The sequence below is a fragment of the Hyperoodon ampullatus genome (genome assembly GCF_949752795.1).
Source record: "Hyperoodon ampullatus genome assembly, chromosome: 10".
In the NCBI taxonomy this organism is placed as follows: domain Eukaryota; kingdom Metazoa; phylum Chordata; class Mammalia; order Artiodactyla; family Ziphiidae; genus Hyperoodon; species Hyperoodon ampullatus.
The window spans coordinates 58,035,210-58,049,475 of NC_136923.1; the positions used below are offsets into that span (position 1 = coordinate 58,035,210).

The 14,266-nt window shown below is 45.5% G+C and overlaps 1 protein-coding gene across 1 annotated transcript in view; it reads left to right on the forward strand.

Annotated features, from left to right (window-relative positions):
* Window positions 1–14,266, forward strand: part of NEK10 (NIMA related kinase 10) — a gene marked incomplete at its 3' end in the record, with an annotated part of 125,713 nt that overhangs the window by 48,159 nt on the left and 63,288 nt on the right. The window contains 1 exon segment of the mRNA XM_079712624.1: window positions 5,111–5,195. Coding sequence (XP_079568750.1) covers window positions 5,111–5,195 — 85 coding nt within the window.

Genomic DNA, 14,266 nt, shown 5'->3' on the forward strand with positions numbered 1-14,266 from the left:
GCTACCTCAAGAGACCCCTCACCACTGTGCAGAACATGCCTGCCCCTGCAGTAGACGTGTCTAAGAGCCCCTTTCTGTGCCAGGTGGAGGTGGGGGATGCGGGAGCCCTGGCCTGGGAGTCAGGGCCCAGCTCTGCTACCTATGCGCGCTCTTGGACCCGTCACCTGGCTCCTCCTCAGTCAAACAAAGGCAGCCATCTTTAGAGTCTGTCATTATTATTCTCTGTAATCCTCTGCTTACACTAGACTCAGTGTGTTTCCTAGTCCCCCGACTCTTGGCAAACAGAGCTCTATATCACCTTACAGAACATGCCATTCCCCATGAACAGCAGAGCTCCAACCAGTGAGCCAGGTCCTTGGGTGAGGGGGGAGGTTGAGGGCTGGAAGCCATGGAGGGAACAACTGCTCCTCAGAGGTCAGTGCTCAGAGGGGAAGCCCTGCAGGACCCAGACACCAGGAATTCTATTTACATTTACAACAGGCCAGAATCACATAGAAATATTAATAGCTTTGGGCCACAGTTCCTAAATCGTAGAACAAAAAAAATGCCATTTGCTTGGAACAGAACTTTGAGACTTTTCTGGAACTCTTCATTTGTTTACACTCCTTTTATGGTAAAAACAAAACAAAAACCGTTCCGGAATTCTTTTTCTTTTCTTTTTTTTTAGAGGTGAGAAGAAACAGAACAAAAAACCTTTTCATATTTAATGTGAAAAAACATTCGAAAGGCCTTGGACTTTCCTCATGAAATTGTATATTCTTAACAGGAAAAATTTCAAGTACACACATATTTGTAGTGTGAGTCATCTCTCAATATGTCCCATGGCTTTTCCTCTTAAATAATGAAGAGCAGCCAGCATTAAACCTCGGGAGGTTACCAGCAGCTTTTGCAACTGGATCATTATTCCTGTTTAGATCTTTGGGATGTAGTGTCTGCATTGTACTGCAGGCTACACGCTATCTTTAGCTGACCCCAGCACCTGGAAGGCAAACTAGTCATGCGCCATCCCTCTACTTATGAGATTAAAGGTATTCTCTCTCTAATAGGAGCCTCAGAATAACCACATCCTTACAAGTGTTCCCAGAGGTGATTGTTTTAAATTAAAAATGTACTTCAAATTTGCATTATTTTTCCCAGTACAAGGAACTTAGGATGAAATACAGTGCAGCTTCCCACTGTGGTCTTGTATAATTCTGCCTGGCTGCAGGCCTTAGATGGGTTGAGTCCTGCCTTTATTTTCAGAAGAAACTGAGCTTTGTCTCCATAGCAGAGGTGTCACTGTCATGGTGCCCTGGCTATAGGAGGGCTGTGATGTTGCTGGTGGCTGTGGCAGGCAGCTCTTGCCAGGAGCCTTGGTGATGGCAGGAGGAGTGACTCCCAGCCAGTGATGTTCTTGGGACATCTTGCTCAACCTCCATCTGCAGAGCCAGGCCTCTGCTGGGGGCTCTAATTTATAAGAAGCAGTCAAACATCCTTGGGAATATAAGGCTACGGGAAAAGCATATTTCCAACTTCCTTCCCATGAGCTAAGTTAGTAGATGGAAGGAACAGTGAGTGGCCTGGGGCGGAGTGTAAGGGGGCTGGGCTGGAGGTGACACCTCCAGTGGCAGGAACCACAGATGTTTGGCTTGCCTTCTAGGAGGGTGTGTCTTGTGCACTCAGGTCTGAGATGGACAGGTTTGGGACAGAGTTGAATTTCTCAGGATTGTGGAAGAGTCAAAGTTGAATTTCCCACCAAATGTCAAGGATCAATATCAGACAAGCCAAGCAATGGTTGGCTTGGGACTGAAGCTCAAGTAAATGCTTCACTTGACTGAGGGGCAGATCTTTAAAGTATCCTAACTTTGCTGGATGTACAACCAGCTCAGCTGTGGAGTTGGGAGAGGGTGGGAGAAATTATGTGGATTCTAGTCCAAAGTAGCTTCCATTATCTTTCTCTGTTTTTCTTGGCTATGTATGAAATAGCAGACACATTTTTTTTAGGTTTCTGTTAACATTTGCACCCAGTGCCACTGTTGGGCTAGTTTGGAGGGCAATGTAAGACATGTCACCTGGCAGGGACTAACTTCTGCAGGTGATGCAGGCAGGTCCAGTGCTCGGCAGTGCTTAGACCCCCTTCCTCACCTCAGGAGTCCAGGCTGTGCTGTGTTGGTGGCTTCTGCACCTTGACATACACTTTGGTTATAACAACTGCGTGTGACTGGCCTTATGTCATGTCAGAGGACATCTATGTAGTTGTATGGGAGGTTCCAGTGTTAAAAAGTCACAGAAGGCTGCTTCATGGGAAGCACCAAAAGGCACAGGTTCCCAGCCCAGCCCAGCCATGTTATGAGAGGGTCAGTGTGTCTGAGAGAGCATGGGTGGGGGCAGTGGAGAGCAGGGGGAATGAGGTCTGAGAGGCAGTGGGGAGGCCGGGTCCTGTAGGGCCTCAGGGGCCATGAGGACTGAGTGAGAGGAGAAGTGTTGGACGAGGGCAGGGGAGGGTGTTTGTCTCCTTGGCAGACATGTGAAGATTGAAGTTGGGGACAAAGATGGAAGCAAGAAAGCCAGATGGGAGGCTTTTGCAATAGTTCAAGCAAAAGATGATGGCGGCTTGAACCAGGGTCATAGAAGACGAGGGAGTGAGAAGTTGATCTTGGAGAGACAGCGGTGAGTGGTCTTGAAGCGGGATCTTATTTCCCTGCCTAGGAATTGGAGCTGCATAGCCTGAATGAAAACCAGGAATCCTAGCTGCTAGTCCAGCAGGGGCTGGAGGCTAGAAGCAAAGTTCCCCTGGCTCTTGCCCCTGCTTGAAAGCAAGAATGAATCAAGGAGGCAAAAACAGGTACAAAGTTTATTATTAGAGACACAGCACAACATGTGGAGAACACACAGAGAAACAGTGTATTTAGACAGAAACAAAACAGGAGTACACACCTGGAGAGAAAGGGTGTGGGCATCCTCCTGAATGAGGAATGCAATAAAGAGGCGGTTAAATCATTTATATGGGGCGGTTCTTCTGGGTCTTCCTTCTCCTCTGGCCAGTTATCTCGCTTCTTTCCCCACACCTGACCTGTCCTACTGCCCTGCCCGATATGTGTGCACATCTTTTTGCCAAGATGGATTCCAGTGCAGAGGCTAACGGGGGTTTGACAGCACCTGTTATGGGATGATGTCGCCCCTTTTTGACCCCAAAGGAGCCTTCCTGCGCATGTGCAGTCAGGGAGGTTTCCTTGACTTCAGTAGTGATAGATGTGGTCGTTTTATCTCTTTACTCCCCCTCAGAGCTCAGCTCCTGCCACTAGCTCTGTCCTTGGCGTGTCCAGGGAAAACAAAGCTCCAATTTATTCTGCTTGACGAACTCCAGCTGCTCAGCCCAGGGGCCCATCTATCTCCTACCTCAAAGTGGTGGGAATGGGGAAATATTTTAAAGGTAGAGCAGACAGGATGTGCTGAGGGATTGGATGAAAGATGTGGGGGAAGTAGAGGAGGTGAGAAAAACACCCAGGGTTTCGGTCTGATCAACTGGAGGCCTGGAGGGGTGAGGCGTGTTTGTGTGTGGGGAGCGGCGGGGCATGAATTCAGTTTCAGATGTGCTGTCAGCTGAGACTCAGGAAGCCGTGGGTCCCGGCCTCAGCCTGGGCTCTGTTCCTACAGGTTCATGGGCAGAAGCATACTCACAGAGTGCCATGAAAGGCCCTTCGCAGTCACACTCTGCAGCCTGAGTGGCAACACTGGAGCAGCCTGAAAAATTTTCCCAGTTTGAATTTTTTTTTACTACTAACTCTAACTGGCACAGAGCAGCTGAGCAGTGAAGTAGAAGCTGCTCGCGGAGGCACAGCAGCTGGGCCGAGTGCTGGGTGTGCCGATGACCCCACCCCAGAGCAACTGGGGTGCCACGCCGAGCACTCTGCTCCCTCGAGCTGGAACCCACTGAGCGAGCCGTGCCTGCAGTGAGCCCCAGCCATGCTGGTGGCCCCTGTGACTCGGGCTTCAGTCGAGGACTGGGTGGCAGCACCCATGTGAGCGGCTGGGCCCTGGCACCCCAGCTCTGGTGTTTTGAGTCCACTTTGCCCGCAGGCCCGGAGAGCAGCAGTGCCTGAGAACTTGCTCCCTCGTCCCTGCTGCAGCCCCACCCCCACACACAGTGTGACAGCCATTTTGGGAGCAGGAAAGCCAGGGTGCTTGCCTCCGTGGGGGTGGGGGGTCCTTGGAGGTGAGGCTGGCACAGAAGGGCCCTTGCCCACTGGCTTCCCCACTCCTCACCCCTGCAGTCCACTCTAGGTGGACTCCCCGAGAGCGTGTCCTCAATCACTCACACGCACACCAGTCTTCATGGAAGAGTCTGCTTCCGGGAAGACTGATCTAAGGTGTAAGAAAATATTTCATCACGATGTTTCCCACAGGGAGCGCTGAAGTGCCCTGGGGGCTGCAGAGAACCCTCAGGGGTGTTGTGGGATATTTTTAAATTTCAAGGAAAACAGCAATGATACACAACATCTGTCAGACACAGTGCAAACTACTCAGGTAGTTACAGTTTCCACATTAGATTGTACGGCCTTCCCTTAGATGATGGCTTACTTTTCTGTAGCTGGGTTTTCAGTGGTTACTGTGATAAAAAGCAAGTGCCCTGGGAAAGTCAGGTGGAAGAGGGAATGGAGGTAATGGTGTTAGATCTGATTCCAAGGCTGGAGAAGTTGTTTAGTGTCCATAGGTGCACACACCCCATTAGTAAGTAAATGTGATTAAGAATAAAATAAAAATACTTTTCTTTTAGTGTCTGTGTATTATTTTTTTCAAATGGATACTAAGTTATCAGGGTATCAAGTCTTTTAAAGTTGAATCCTTTAGCTATTTCTTTTGGTCAGGGACTGCCGTGAGTCAGTAAGGGCCCTGAGAACCAAATAATTTTGGGGACCTCTACTTTGTAGTGACAATGACAGTTTCTATGTGTCTTGTATTAAAATGGGTCAAGTGTTCAAGAATCAAATAACAGTCCCCATTGCAGACTGTTTGAGGTAAACTAATGCTCTTCCTAAAGATGTTTTTTATTCTTCTTGCATTGTTCATGAACTGTCACGTTGGCCTTTAAACATGAACAAACATGTTCTCTTTTGTCTTCTTCTTTCAGAGAGTGGGTTGATCGAGCCCAATCTCTTCATTTTCTGAGAGTATTAATTTGTATGAGACTTCTAATGAGGGATCCATATTATCAGGTTGGTTGCAAAAAATAAAAATATTTTTTACTTGTTTGAAGATGAAAAAAAACCTGGTGGGCTTTTCTTTGAAGCAGAGCATGGTAACTTTTTTTTTTTCCTCTCTCACAACTCAGTAGTTTCCAAATTTGGGAAGTATCTCACCTGCTATTTAAAATGATAGGAGAGAAGTGATTTAATGGGGACAGAAACACCTGTATATTTCTACTCTATTACCTATGGGATGAAGTGGATTGAACTTCGGGTCTATGCTTGCATTACCTCCTGGCATTTTAAACTATAGTCAGTTTGGAGATGTGTACACTTGGCCACACATTCGAGCATGTTTATGCCAAGCAGCTCACTAGGTCAAAGTCAGCAGCGACAAGTGGGGGCTTCCTCAGGGGGCTCCAGGGGCAGTGAGTGGGAAAGGCAGGGCCTGCAGCTTTGGTAGCTGCTCCAGAGCCATGCTTGTCCCAGAGTCCAGCCTCAGACCCTGAGTTAGAGGTGAGCAAGGGGCCTCCCACTTGTCTCAGAGGAGGTGCCTGCAGGCAGGAGTCTCCCCTCCTCTCACTAGTTAGTTAAATGTGCGGCCGTAGTTTAGTGCCTCTCAAACTTTAAAGTGCAGAGGAATCACCCGGGGATCTTGTAAATGCGGATGTGGATTCTGTCGTTGTACCCTGAGACCCACGATTCTGCTGAGGCCACTGGTTCATGGCCCACATTTTGATTAGCAAGAACTTAGTGCTTTAGCAGTGAGGCTCTAAAGAAAGGCTTACCTAACACTTCACCTGGATCGTGAAAGTTGTTCCGTCTAGTCTCAGCTGCTAAGATAGCTGCTTTTATAAAGCAGAAGTTCCTAAACTTTCTGTACATCAGGAACACTTGGAAGACTTAAAGATTGCTGGCACTCGCCCCCACAGTTTCTGATTCAGCAAGTTTGGGGAGGGCCTGGAAATCTGCATTTCTAACAACTTTTCCCAGGTGATGCTGATGCTGCTGGTCAGGGGACCACAGTTTGAGAACACAGGCAGAACCACTGCCCAATCAATTTGGAGAAGCCTCCAAATTGCTTATTAACCATTACTGTTTCTTCTTGCCAGTGTTAAATATCTAAAGAGCATTCTTACTATCCTTATTATTCATACATGCTTCAGTCATTTGCACAGATTATTTTTTTTCCTAAGAAGTATCTCCTTTTATGCCCTGTCCTGATAAGCTACTGGGATGCTCAGACCACTCTGAAGCTCTTTTATTTTGGATTCAGTTTTATTGATGAATTATTATTTGAGTCAGAATAATAATAATAATTTCATTACCCCAATAACCATCTTTTCCAAACTTGGTATTTAAAAAAAAAAGTGTTCTGGTACTAGCCAGCTACAGAGCCTGCTCTGATTTGAGTCTCCTGGGATTCGTGATGGCTTCAATCTTTTCTTTAGAAGAGTCACTCCCTTCCTCATTCCGTATTCTAAGCTGTCTTTGTGCTGTTCTAGTTTAGCCAACCACAGTCATTTGAATATATTGCATACTTCAAATGGCTTTCTGTCCTGGTTGCTCACAGTTTTTTGGGAATTTTCCTTTTCTCCTGTGAGAAAATCTGTGCGGGTCATGCATGGTGAGGGTGGGCCATGTGCTCCACTTTGCCTGGGTCACCCCCATGAGCTCCTTGTCCGCAAGTCATTATTAATAGCCCCTGTACACCCCACAGGCCTCAGCTAGGGTAAGAACACTGTGTATATAATATTAATATAACTATTCATGGAAGAAGGTGGATTTTTAGCAGAAGGTCTAGTTTTTTGACTTATAGAAGTTAGCAAAATATTTGCCTTTGACATGTTTGCTCAGAGAATTGATGGCCCTTGTGTCATACTCTGCTAATCTTCATCTAAAGTATTGCCTTTCTTAATCTAGTTCTTGATGGGCTGGAACAAGGTTGACTGGATTGCCCTCTAAAGGAAAGAATCCCATGACCTCTTTGCTTATGGGATTTTATGTCCAAAACACATATGAAGCCAAACCTCCCATTGATTTCCAGTCTTTCCATAGAAGGGGTTGCTCCCTGAATCTCTCCTCCTGGCACTCTGTCCACAAAGAGGAGCAGTTGTTTAACATCTTAAGTTGCCAAGAATTTTTGGCCGAAGTCACGTAACAATGCTGGGGTTTACTACAACCTGTGCCAACAAATGTCAGCACGCCTCTGCCCTCGTGAGACCTTCCCTTCCTCTCTTGGTGAATCAGTACTGCAGGATCCACAGTGGCTGTTCCAGACCATCTCCACTTCTCATACCCAGACCCCTCCTACCCCTGTCATTCTTATCAGATTACATCATTAACTGTTTTACAGGCAAAACTGAAGCCATCCCAGTAGGAGTGTTCGTATTTTCTTTGTCGCTTGAAATATTCGGATTATCATGCACCTTTGCGTCCCTTCTTATTTCTGAAGAAAACCCTTCTCCTTGCCAAGGTTCAGCCTTCCATCTGTTTTCTCTGTTACAGTGTCAGTGGCTCCCTTTCTGTTTTCTCTTATCATAAAATGCCCTCTTCTTGACCTGCTATCCCCTCAAGCCTTCATCTCACCTTCATCACTGCATTCATTGAAAGGTCAGACTATAGGTCTTGAACTCACTCTGTTTCTTTTACAACTGATATGTTGTAGAACTTTTCATTGAATATTATGTACAAGGTTCTCTCTGGAAGTCATTTAGGAAGATCATGGTGGGCCATGATCCAGTCGTCATTTCTTGACCCAGAGGCTCCAGTATATGCTTAATGGAGGTTCCAGCAAGAAAAGAGTGGAAGAGATGAAAGAGAAGCCATTTTTAAATATAAATTGCTTAGTTTTCATAATTAAAGGGTGATATATGTTTGGAGATTTCAAGTGTAGTTGGAGTTCCAAGCAGGATAAAGGTAAAAGTCCACCTGGACTCCTTACACTAAGGCTGGCATAACACATTGCTTATCAAGGATAAAGGGAAAATCCTTTTTTTTGTTAAATTTATTTATTTATTTATTTATTTATTTATTTTTGGCTGCATTCAGTCTTCGTTGCTGCGCACGGGCTTTTCTCTAATTGCGGTGACCGGGGGCTACTCTTCGTTGCCGTGCTCAGGCTTCTCATTGCAGTGGCTTCTCTTGTTGTGGAAAACAGGCTCTAGGCGCACAGGCTTCCGTAGTTGTGGCACATGGGCTCAGTAGTTGTGGCTTGCGGGCTCTAGAGTGCAGGCTCAGTAGTTGTGACGCACGGGCTTAGTTGCTCCACGGCATGGGAGATCTTCCCGGACCAGGGCTTGAACCCGTGTCCCCTGTATTGGCAGGTGGATTCTTAACCACTGCGCCACCAGAGAAGTCCTAAGAAAAACTCTTAAAAGCCCCTAAGCTACATTTACATCAGCTACAACAATAAAAGGAGAGTAGAGCTGCGTGGCCTTCTCCCCCCTGCCCTTGCACCCCCAGCCTCTCTTTAGCAACCCATACCCTTTGCCACATTTTCTGTTTGCCTTCACTGATCCTGAGAACCTCTAGCTCTTACTCATCATTTTTTCTTTTTCTTTTTTCTGTATTATTTACTTGCTCCTTTTTAAAATTCTGCCTTCCTACATGTTAACCTTCCCCAAAGTTATTTTCTTTGTCATCTTCTCCCCTATCTTCCAGGCTCTTGGCTTCAACTATCATTTTGTTGTTGTTGTTCTTTGCTCACAAGCACATATCTCCAGCCTTAGACTTTTCCATTCATTTAAGTCCCAAATTTCCAGGTATATGTTGGGCAGCGATCCTGATGACACAGTAGCACAGTGGTTCTCAAGTGTGATCTGGTGACCGTCATCGGTCTCTGAAACTCTTCCAGGGGTCCCACAAGGTCAAAACTATCTTAAGAGTGATGCTACAGTGTTATTTGCCTTTCCACTCTCACTCTCTTACAACTGTGCAGTGGAGCTTTGTAAAGGCTACAGGATGTGTAATGACGGAACATATGCTTGTGTACTCTTGTGTTTCAAAAATTCCTCACTTTTAATGTCTAATATGGTATATATAAATAGATAGAACCCACATAAACAGAAGCTCTTTGGGATTCTCAGTAATTTCTAAGTGTGTAAAGGAATACAGCTGTCAAAGGGTTAGAGAGCCTGATATGCACAGGACCCTCAGTAACTGCACAGGGTCCTCTTCATCCTCCCTCTCCTCCAACCTGCAGAGTCAGCTCCTGATTCTGTTAATGGCACCACCTTTCCTCCAGACTCCAAGGCAGCAAACTTCTCCTCACCCCCTACGAGCCTTTTAGAAGAGTAGTTACTAATACACCTGGACAGATAAGTAAAGGCCAGGGCATAGGGGGGCCTTCAACTGAGACGGAGGGATGAGAGGTGTGGAACCCTGACGGCAGAGGCATGGGTGGTGGGTCAGGGCGCAGCACTCAGAGCTCACTGCTCTGCTGGCCGAGAGGCCCAGGGGAGCGTGTCTAAGGGCCCCGATGCTCTGGGCCGCAATGACATCGTGCTGGACTGACAACAGCCAGATTGGTGTTGCAGGGTGCTCCATTGTTCTATATCGTTTTTATCAGTATTATGTTATTGTATCATTTTTTTAAAAAGAGAAAATTTCTGGGAATGGGTAGAGCAAGGACATTTGTTCACATGTAGCTCATTGAACTGAACTTCATATTGATGGGGACTTTCTCCAGGCCATTAGTTTCAGAAGTCCAGAGCCCAGTCCCATGAGCCTCCAGCCCGTGCTGGGGAGGAGGGCTGAGGTGGGGAAGGGCACGCAGTCCTGTTTGCTTTTCAGATCAGTAACCAGGACTGCTGAGCCCAGGAGTATGCATGCCTCATGGTCTTCTCTCCCATAGACGCTGGCAGGTTAGAGCAGGCGTGTCCCCGTCACGCTCCAGTCTCTGTCGGGGCCTCGGGCCTCGGGAAAAGTGTTTGTTTAACAAATGGAGGGTAACTGCTTGAGTGTGTTTTCCCCTTATTGTACTTTATAGCCGTGCTTCTCTCACGGTGCTCCACAGGACTTGGTCAGTATTCTGTGAAAAGAAGTGTGCTCTGCCCGGTGATACGTAGGAAAGCTGCACATGGGTTCTCCCGCTAGAGACTTACAGTGCACGGCAACATATTAAAGCTCTGAGGAGTTTTTAATTTTACTGAGGAGTTTTAATCTATGATAAAATAATTTGTTACATTCTGTTTAACCTACCATTTGATCATGAATTTTTTTTTTTTTAAGAATACCTAGTACCACCCACTGCACAGAATAAAATGATTTTTCTCAGGAGAGAGTTTGGGAAACATGGGGTTAGTTCCATATTGTTAACATTGATTGTTGGATAGATATATTTTTGTCAAGGTAAACATTTAAAGATGACCATGACCAATCATTTAACCATTATTCTCTCCCTGGTGTCTTCTCCTTCCCAAGCTTCAAATTTAAATTTTCTTTATGTCAGCAATGCCAGATTTCAGTCTTCTGCCCTGGCCTCATTTTTCCCCAGCCTGTTGTTCTTTTGTCACTTGGATACACCACCAGCAACTCAGCAGGTCCAGACTCAGTCTCCTTGTCTACCCAGCCTATTCTCCCCTTCCCGGGTTCATTGTGTCCTTGCCCCAGTCACCCTGGCTCGGAGACAGAGATGCCTCCTGCACTCCCTTCCTGCCCTCGGCCCTTTCACGCCCAGTTGGTCACACCACTGCCAAGACAGCCCACCTGTCCACTCCCTTCTCGCTGCCCCTGCCAACCCACAGGGCTTCCCTCCACGCCCCTGCCTCTCCAGTTCATTCTAAGACTAGAGGGACGATGTGCTCACGGCTGATTCTGATCGGCCCTTGTTCGCACCTTTTCATCAGGCCCGAATGGCAAAGTTCAAATTCAGGCTCATGTCCAAGTCTGAATGGACATATCCAGTTTATCTCACCCTATTTCTCTAACATTATTCCCAAAGATTCCCCTCATGGTGTTAGGGAGGTGCTTTTCACAGTAATAGAACATCTTGATGTTCTTTCTACGCAACTTCTATGCACCTTTGAGCCTCTTTGTTCTCTTTGCTTGGAATCCCCTTTATTTCCCCCTCTCCCCCCATGTCTTCTCAGCACATCTATCCATCCTTCTAAGCCCATTCAGAGGCTACCACCCTTACAAAGTTTTCCTTAGTCCTCTCAGCGGGCTATTATATATCCCTCCTCTGCAGCATCACAGCACCTCATGTATAACTTTCTTATAACACTTACCAAATTCTATCTTAAATTCCAGTTATTTGTATATCTGCCTTATGCTTGCTTGCAGCTCAGTGAAGTCAGCCTCTGTCATCTACATATTTGTGTCCCCTTCAGAGCCTAACCCAGGGATCTTGCCTAACAGGAATGAAAAAAAATATTTGTTGAGGGGCTTCCCTGGTGGCGCAGTCGTTGAGAGTCCGCCTGCCGATGCAGGGGACACGGGTTCGTGCCCCGGTCTGGGAAGATCCCACATGCCGCGGAGTGGCTAGGCCCGTGAGCCATGGCTGCTGAGCCTGTGCGTCCGGAGCCTGTGCTCTGCAATGGGAGAAGCCACAGCAGTGAGAGGCCCGCGTACCGAAAAACAAACAAACAAACAAAAAAGACAAAAAACAAACAAACAAAAAAAATATTTGTTGAAAAAATATGTGTCTTTTTATGGCTGAGTAATATTCCATTGTATATATGTGCCACATTTTCTTTATCCATTCATCTGATGATGGACACTTAGGTTGCTTCTATGTCCTGGCTATTGTAAATAGAGCTGCAATGCACATTTTTTTTAACATCTTTATTGGAGTATAATTACTTTACAATGGTGTGTTAGTTTCTGCTCTATAACAAAGTGAATCAGTTATACATATACATATGTTCCCATATCTCTTCCCTCTTGCGTTTCCCTCCCCCCCACCCTCCCTGTCCCACCCCTCTAGGTGGTCACAAAGCACTGAGCTGATCTCCCTGTGCTATGCGCTGCTTCCCACTAGCTATCTATTTTACGTTTGGTAGTGTATATATGTCCATGCCACTCTCTCACTTTGTCACAGCTTACCCTTCCCCCTCCCCATATCCTCAAGTCCATTCTCTAGTAGGTCTGTGTCTTTATTCCCGTCTTACACCTAGGTTCTTCATGACCTTTTTTTCCCCTTAGATTCCATATATATGTGTTAGCATACGGTATTTCTTTTTCTCTTTCTGACTTAAGTTCACTCTGTATGACAGACTCTAGGTCCATCCACCTCACTACAAATATCTCAATTTCGTTTCTTTTTATGGCTGAGTAATATTCCATTGTATATATGTGCCACATCTTCTTTATCCATTCATCCGATGATGGACACTTAGGTTGCTTCCATGTCCTGGCTATTGTAAATAGAGCTGCAATGAACATTTTGGTACATGACTCTTTTTGAATTATGGTTTTCTCAGGGTATATGCCCAGTAGTGGGATTGCTGGGTCATATGGTAGTTCTATTTGTAGTTTTTTAAGGAACCTCCATACTGTTCTCCACAGTGGCTGTATCACTTTACATTCCCACCAACAGTGCAAGAGGGTTCCCTTTTCTTCACACCCTCTTCAGCATTTATTGTTTCTAGATTTTTTGATGATGGCCATTCTGACCGGTGTGAGATGATATCTCATTGTAGTTTTGATTTGCATTTCTCCAATGATTAATGATGTTGAGCATTCTTTCATGTGTTTGTTGGCCATCTGTATATCTTCTTTGGAGAAATGTCTATTTAGGTCTTCTACCCATGTTTGGATTGGGTTGTTTAAAATGAAATTGAGATATTTGTAGTGAGGTGGATGGACCTAGAGTCTGTCATACAGAGTGAAGTAAGTCAGAAAGAGAAAAACAAATACCGTATGTTAACACATATATATGGAATCTAAGAAAAAAAAAAAAGTCATGAAGAACCTAGGTGTAAGACGGAAATAAAGACACAGACCTACTAGAGAATGGACTTGAGGATATGGGGAGGGGGAAGGGTAAGCTGTGACAAAGTGAGAGAGTGGCATGGACATATATACACTACCAAATGTAAAATAGATAGCTAGTGGGAAGCAGCGCATAGCACAGGGAGATCAGCTCAGTGCTTTGTGACCACCTAGAGGGGTGGGACAGGGAGGGTGGGGGGGAGGGAAACGCAAGAGGGAAGAGATATGGGAACATATGTATATGTATAACTGATTCACTTTGTTATAAAGCAGAAACTAACACACCATTGTAAAGCAATTATACTCCAATAAAGATGTTAAAAAAATGTAAGTGGTTTTAAAATGTTATTCTTATATGTATAAAATTTCCACCATAATTAGCGATAATGTATACAATATTCTTACGTTCTTTAATTATAGGTCTTCTAAAGTGAATAGCAATCATGGGAATTCAAATTAATAGGTGGTCGTAGAACGATTTTTAATTGAGTTATAAATGTACCTTTATTCTTAATTTAAACAAGGGTTTGTTGCTTCCAAATTCCCTTCACACAGAATAAGGAAACCTTGACCCAGGAGACCTTGAGCCCGAGCCTTTCCTCAGCTGCCCACTCAGCTTCCGAGTAGAACGAGATCGCTCCCTCACAGTCACGTACTCATTGCCCTGAACTTTCCAGAGTTGGAATGTTGGCTAATGTTTGTATTTCAAATAACTTCCTTGTGTGCATAGAAAGTAAGGAGAGAGGTATCAATACAGAGTTACACAGGTTAGGGCCCCTTGAAACCCATTAACCCCAAGATAAATGTCAGTGTGGGTAACCTGAGAGCATCGACTGTTAGGAGAGCTCCAAACCAGTTCCTTTCACAACTCCGGCCTCCCAGCACTCTCTCTCTTAATTAGCACTTTTCAGAAGTTTCATGCAGTGCCTTGTTATTGGGAATTTATTTTAAAGACCTATATCTGAGGACATTTTGCAACGATTATCCTTACATTAGTTTAGGGTATGGGTGTAATAAGACCATAAGCCACATCATTTTAAGGAGAAGCCCTGTCGTCTAGTCTACTAGAGCAATGCTGCTCAGATTTTATTGGGCGTGTGAATTACCCAGGGATCTTGTTGAAATTCATAGTGTCATTCAGCAGGTCTGGGGGGAGTAGGAGATTC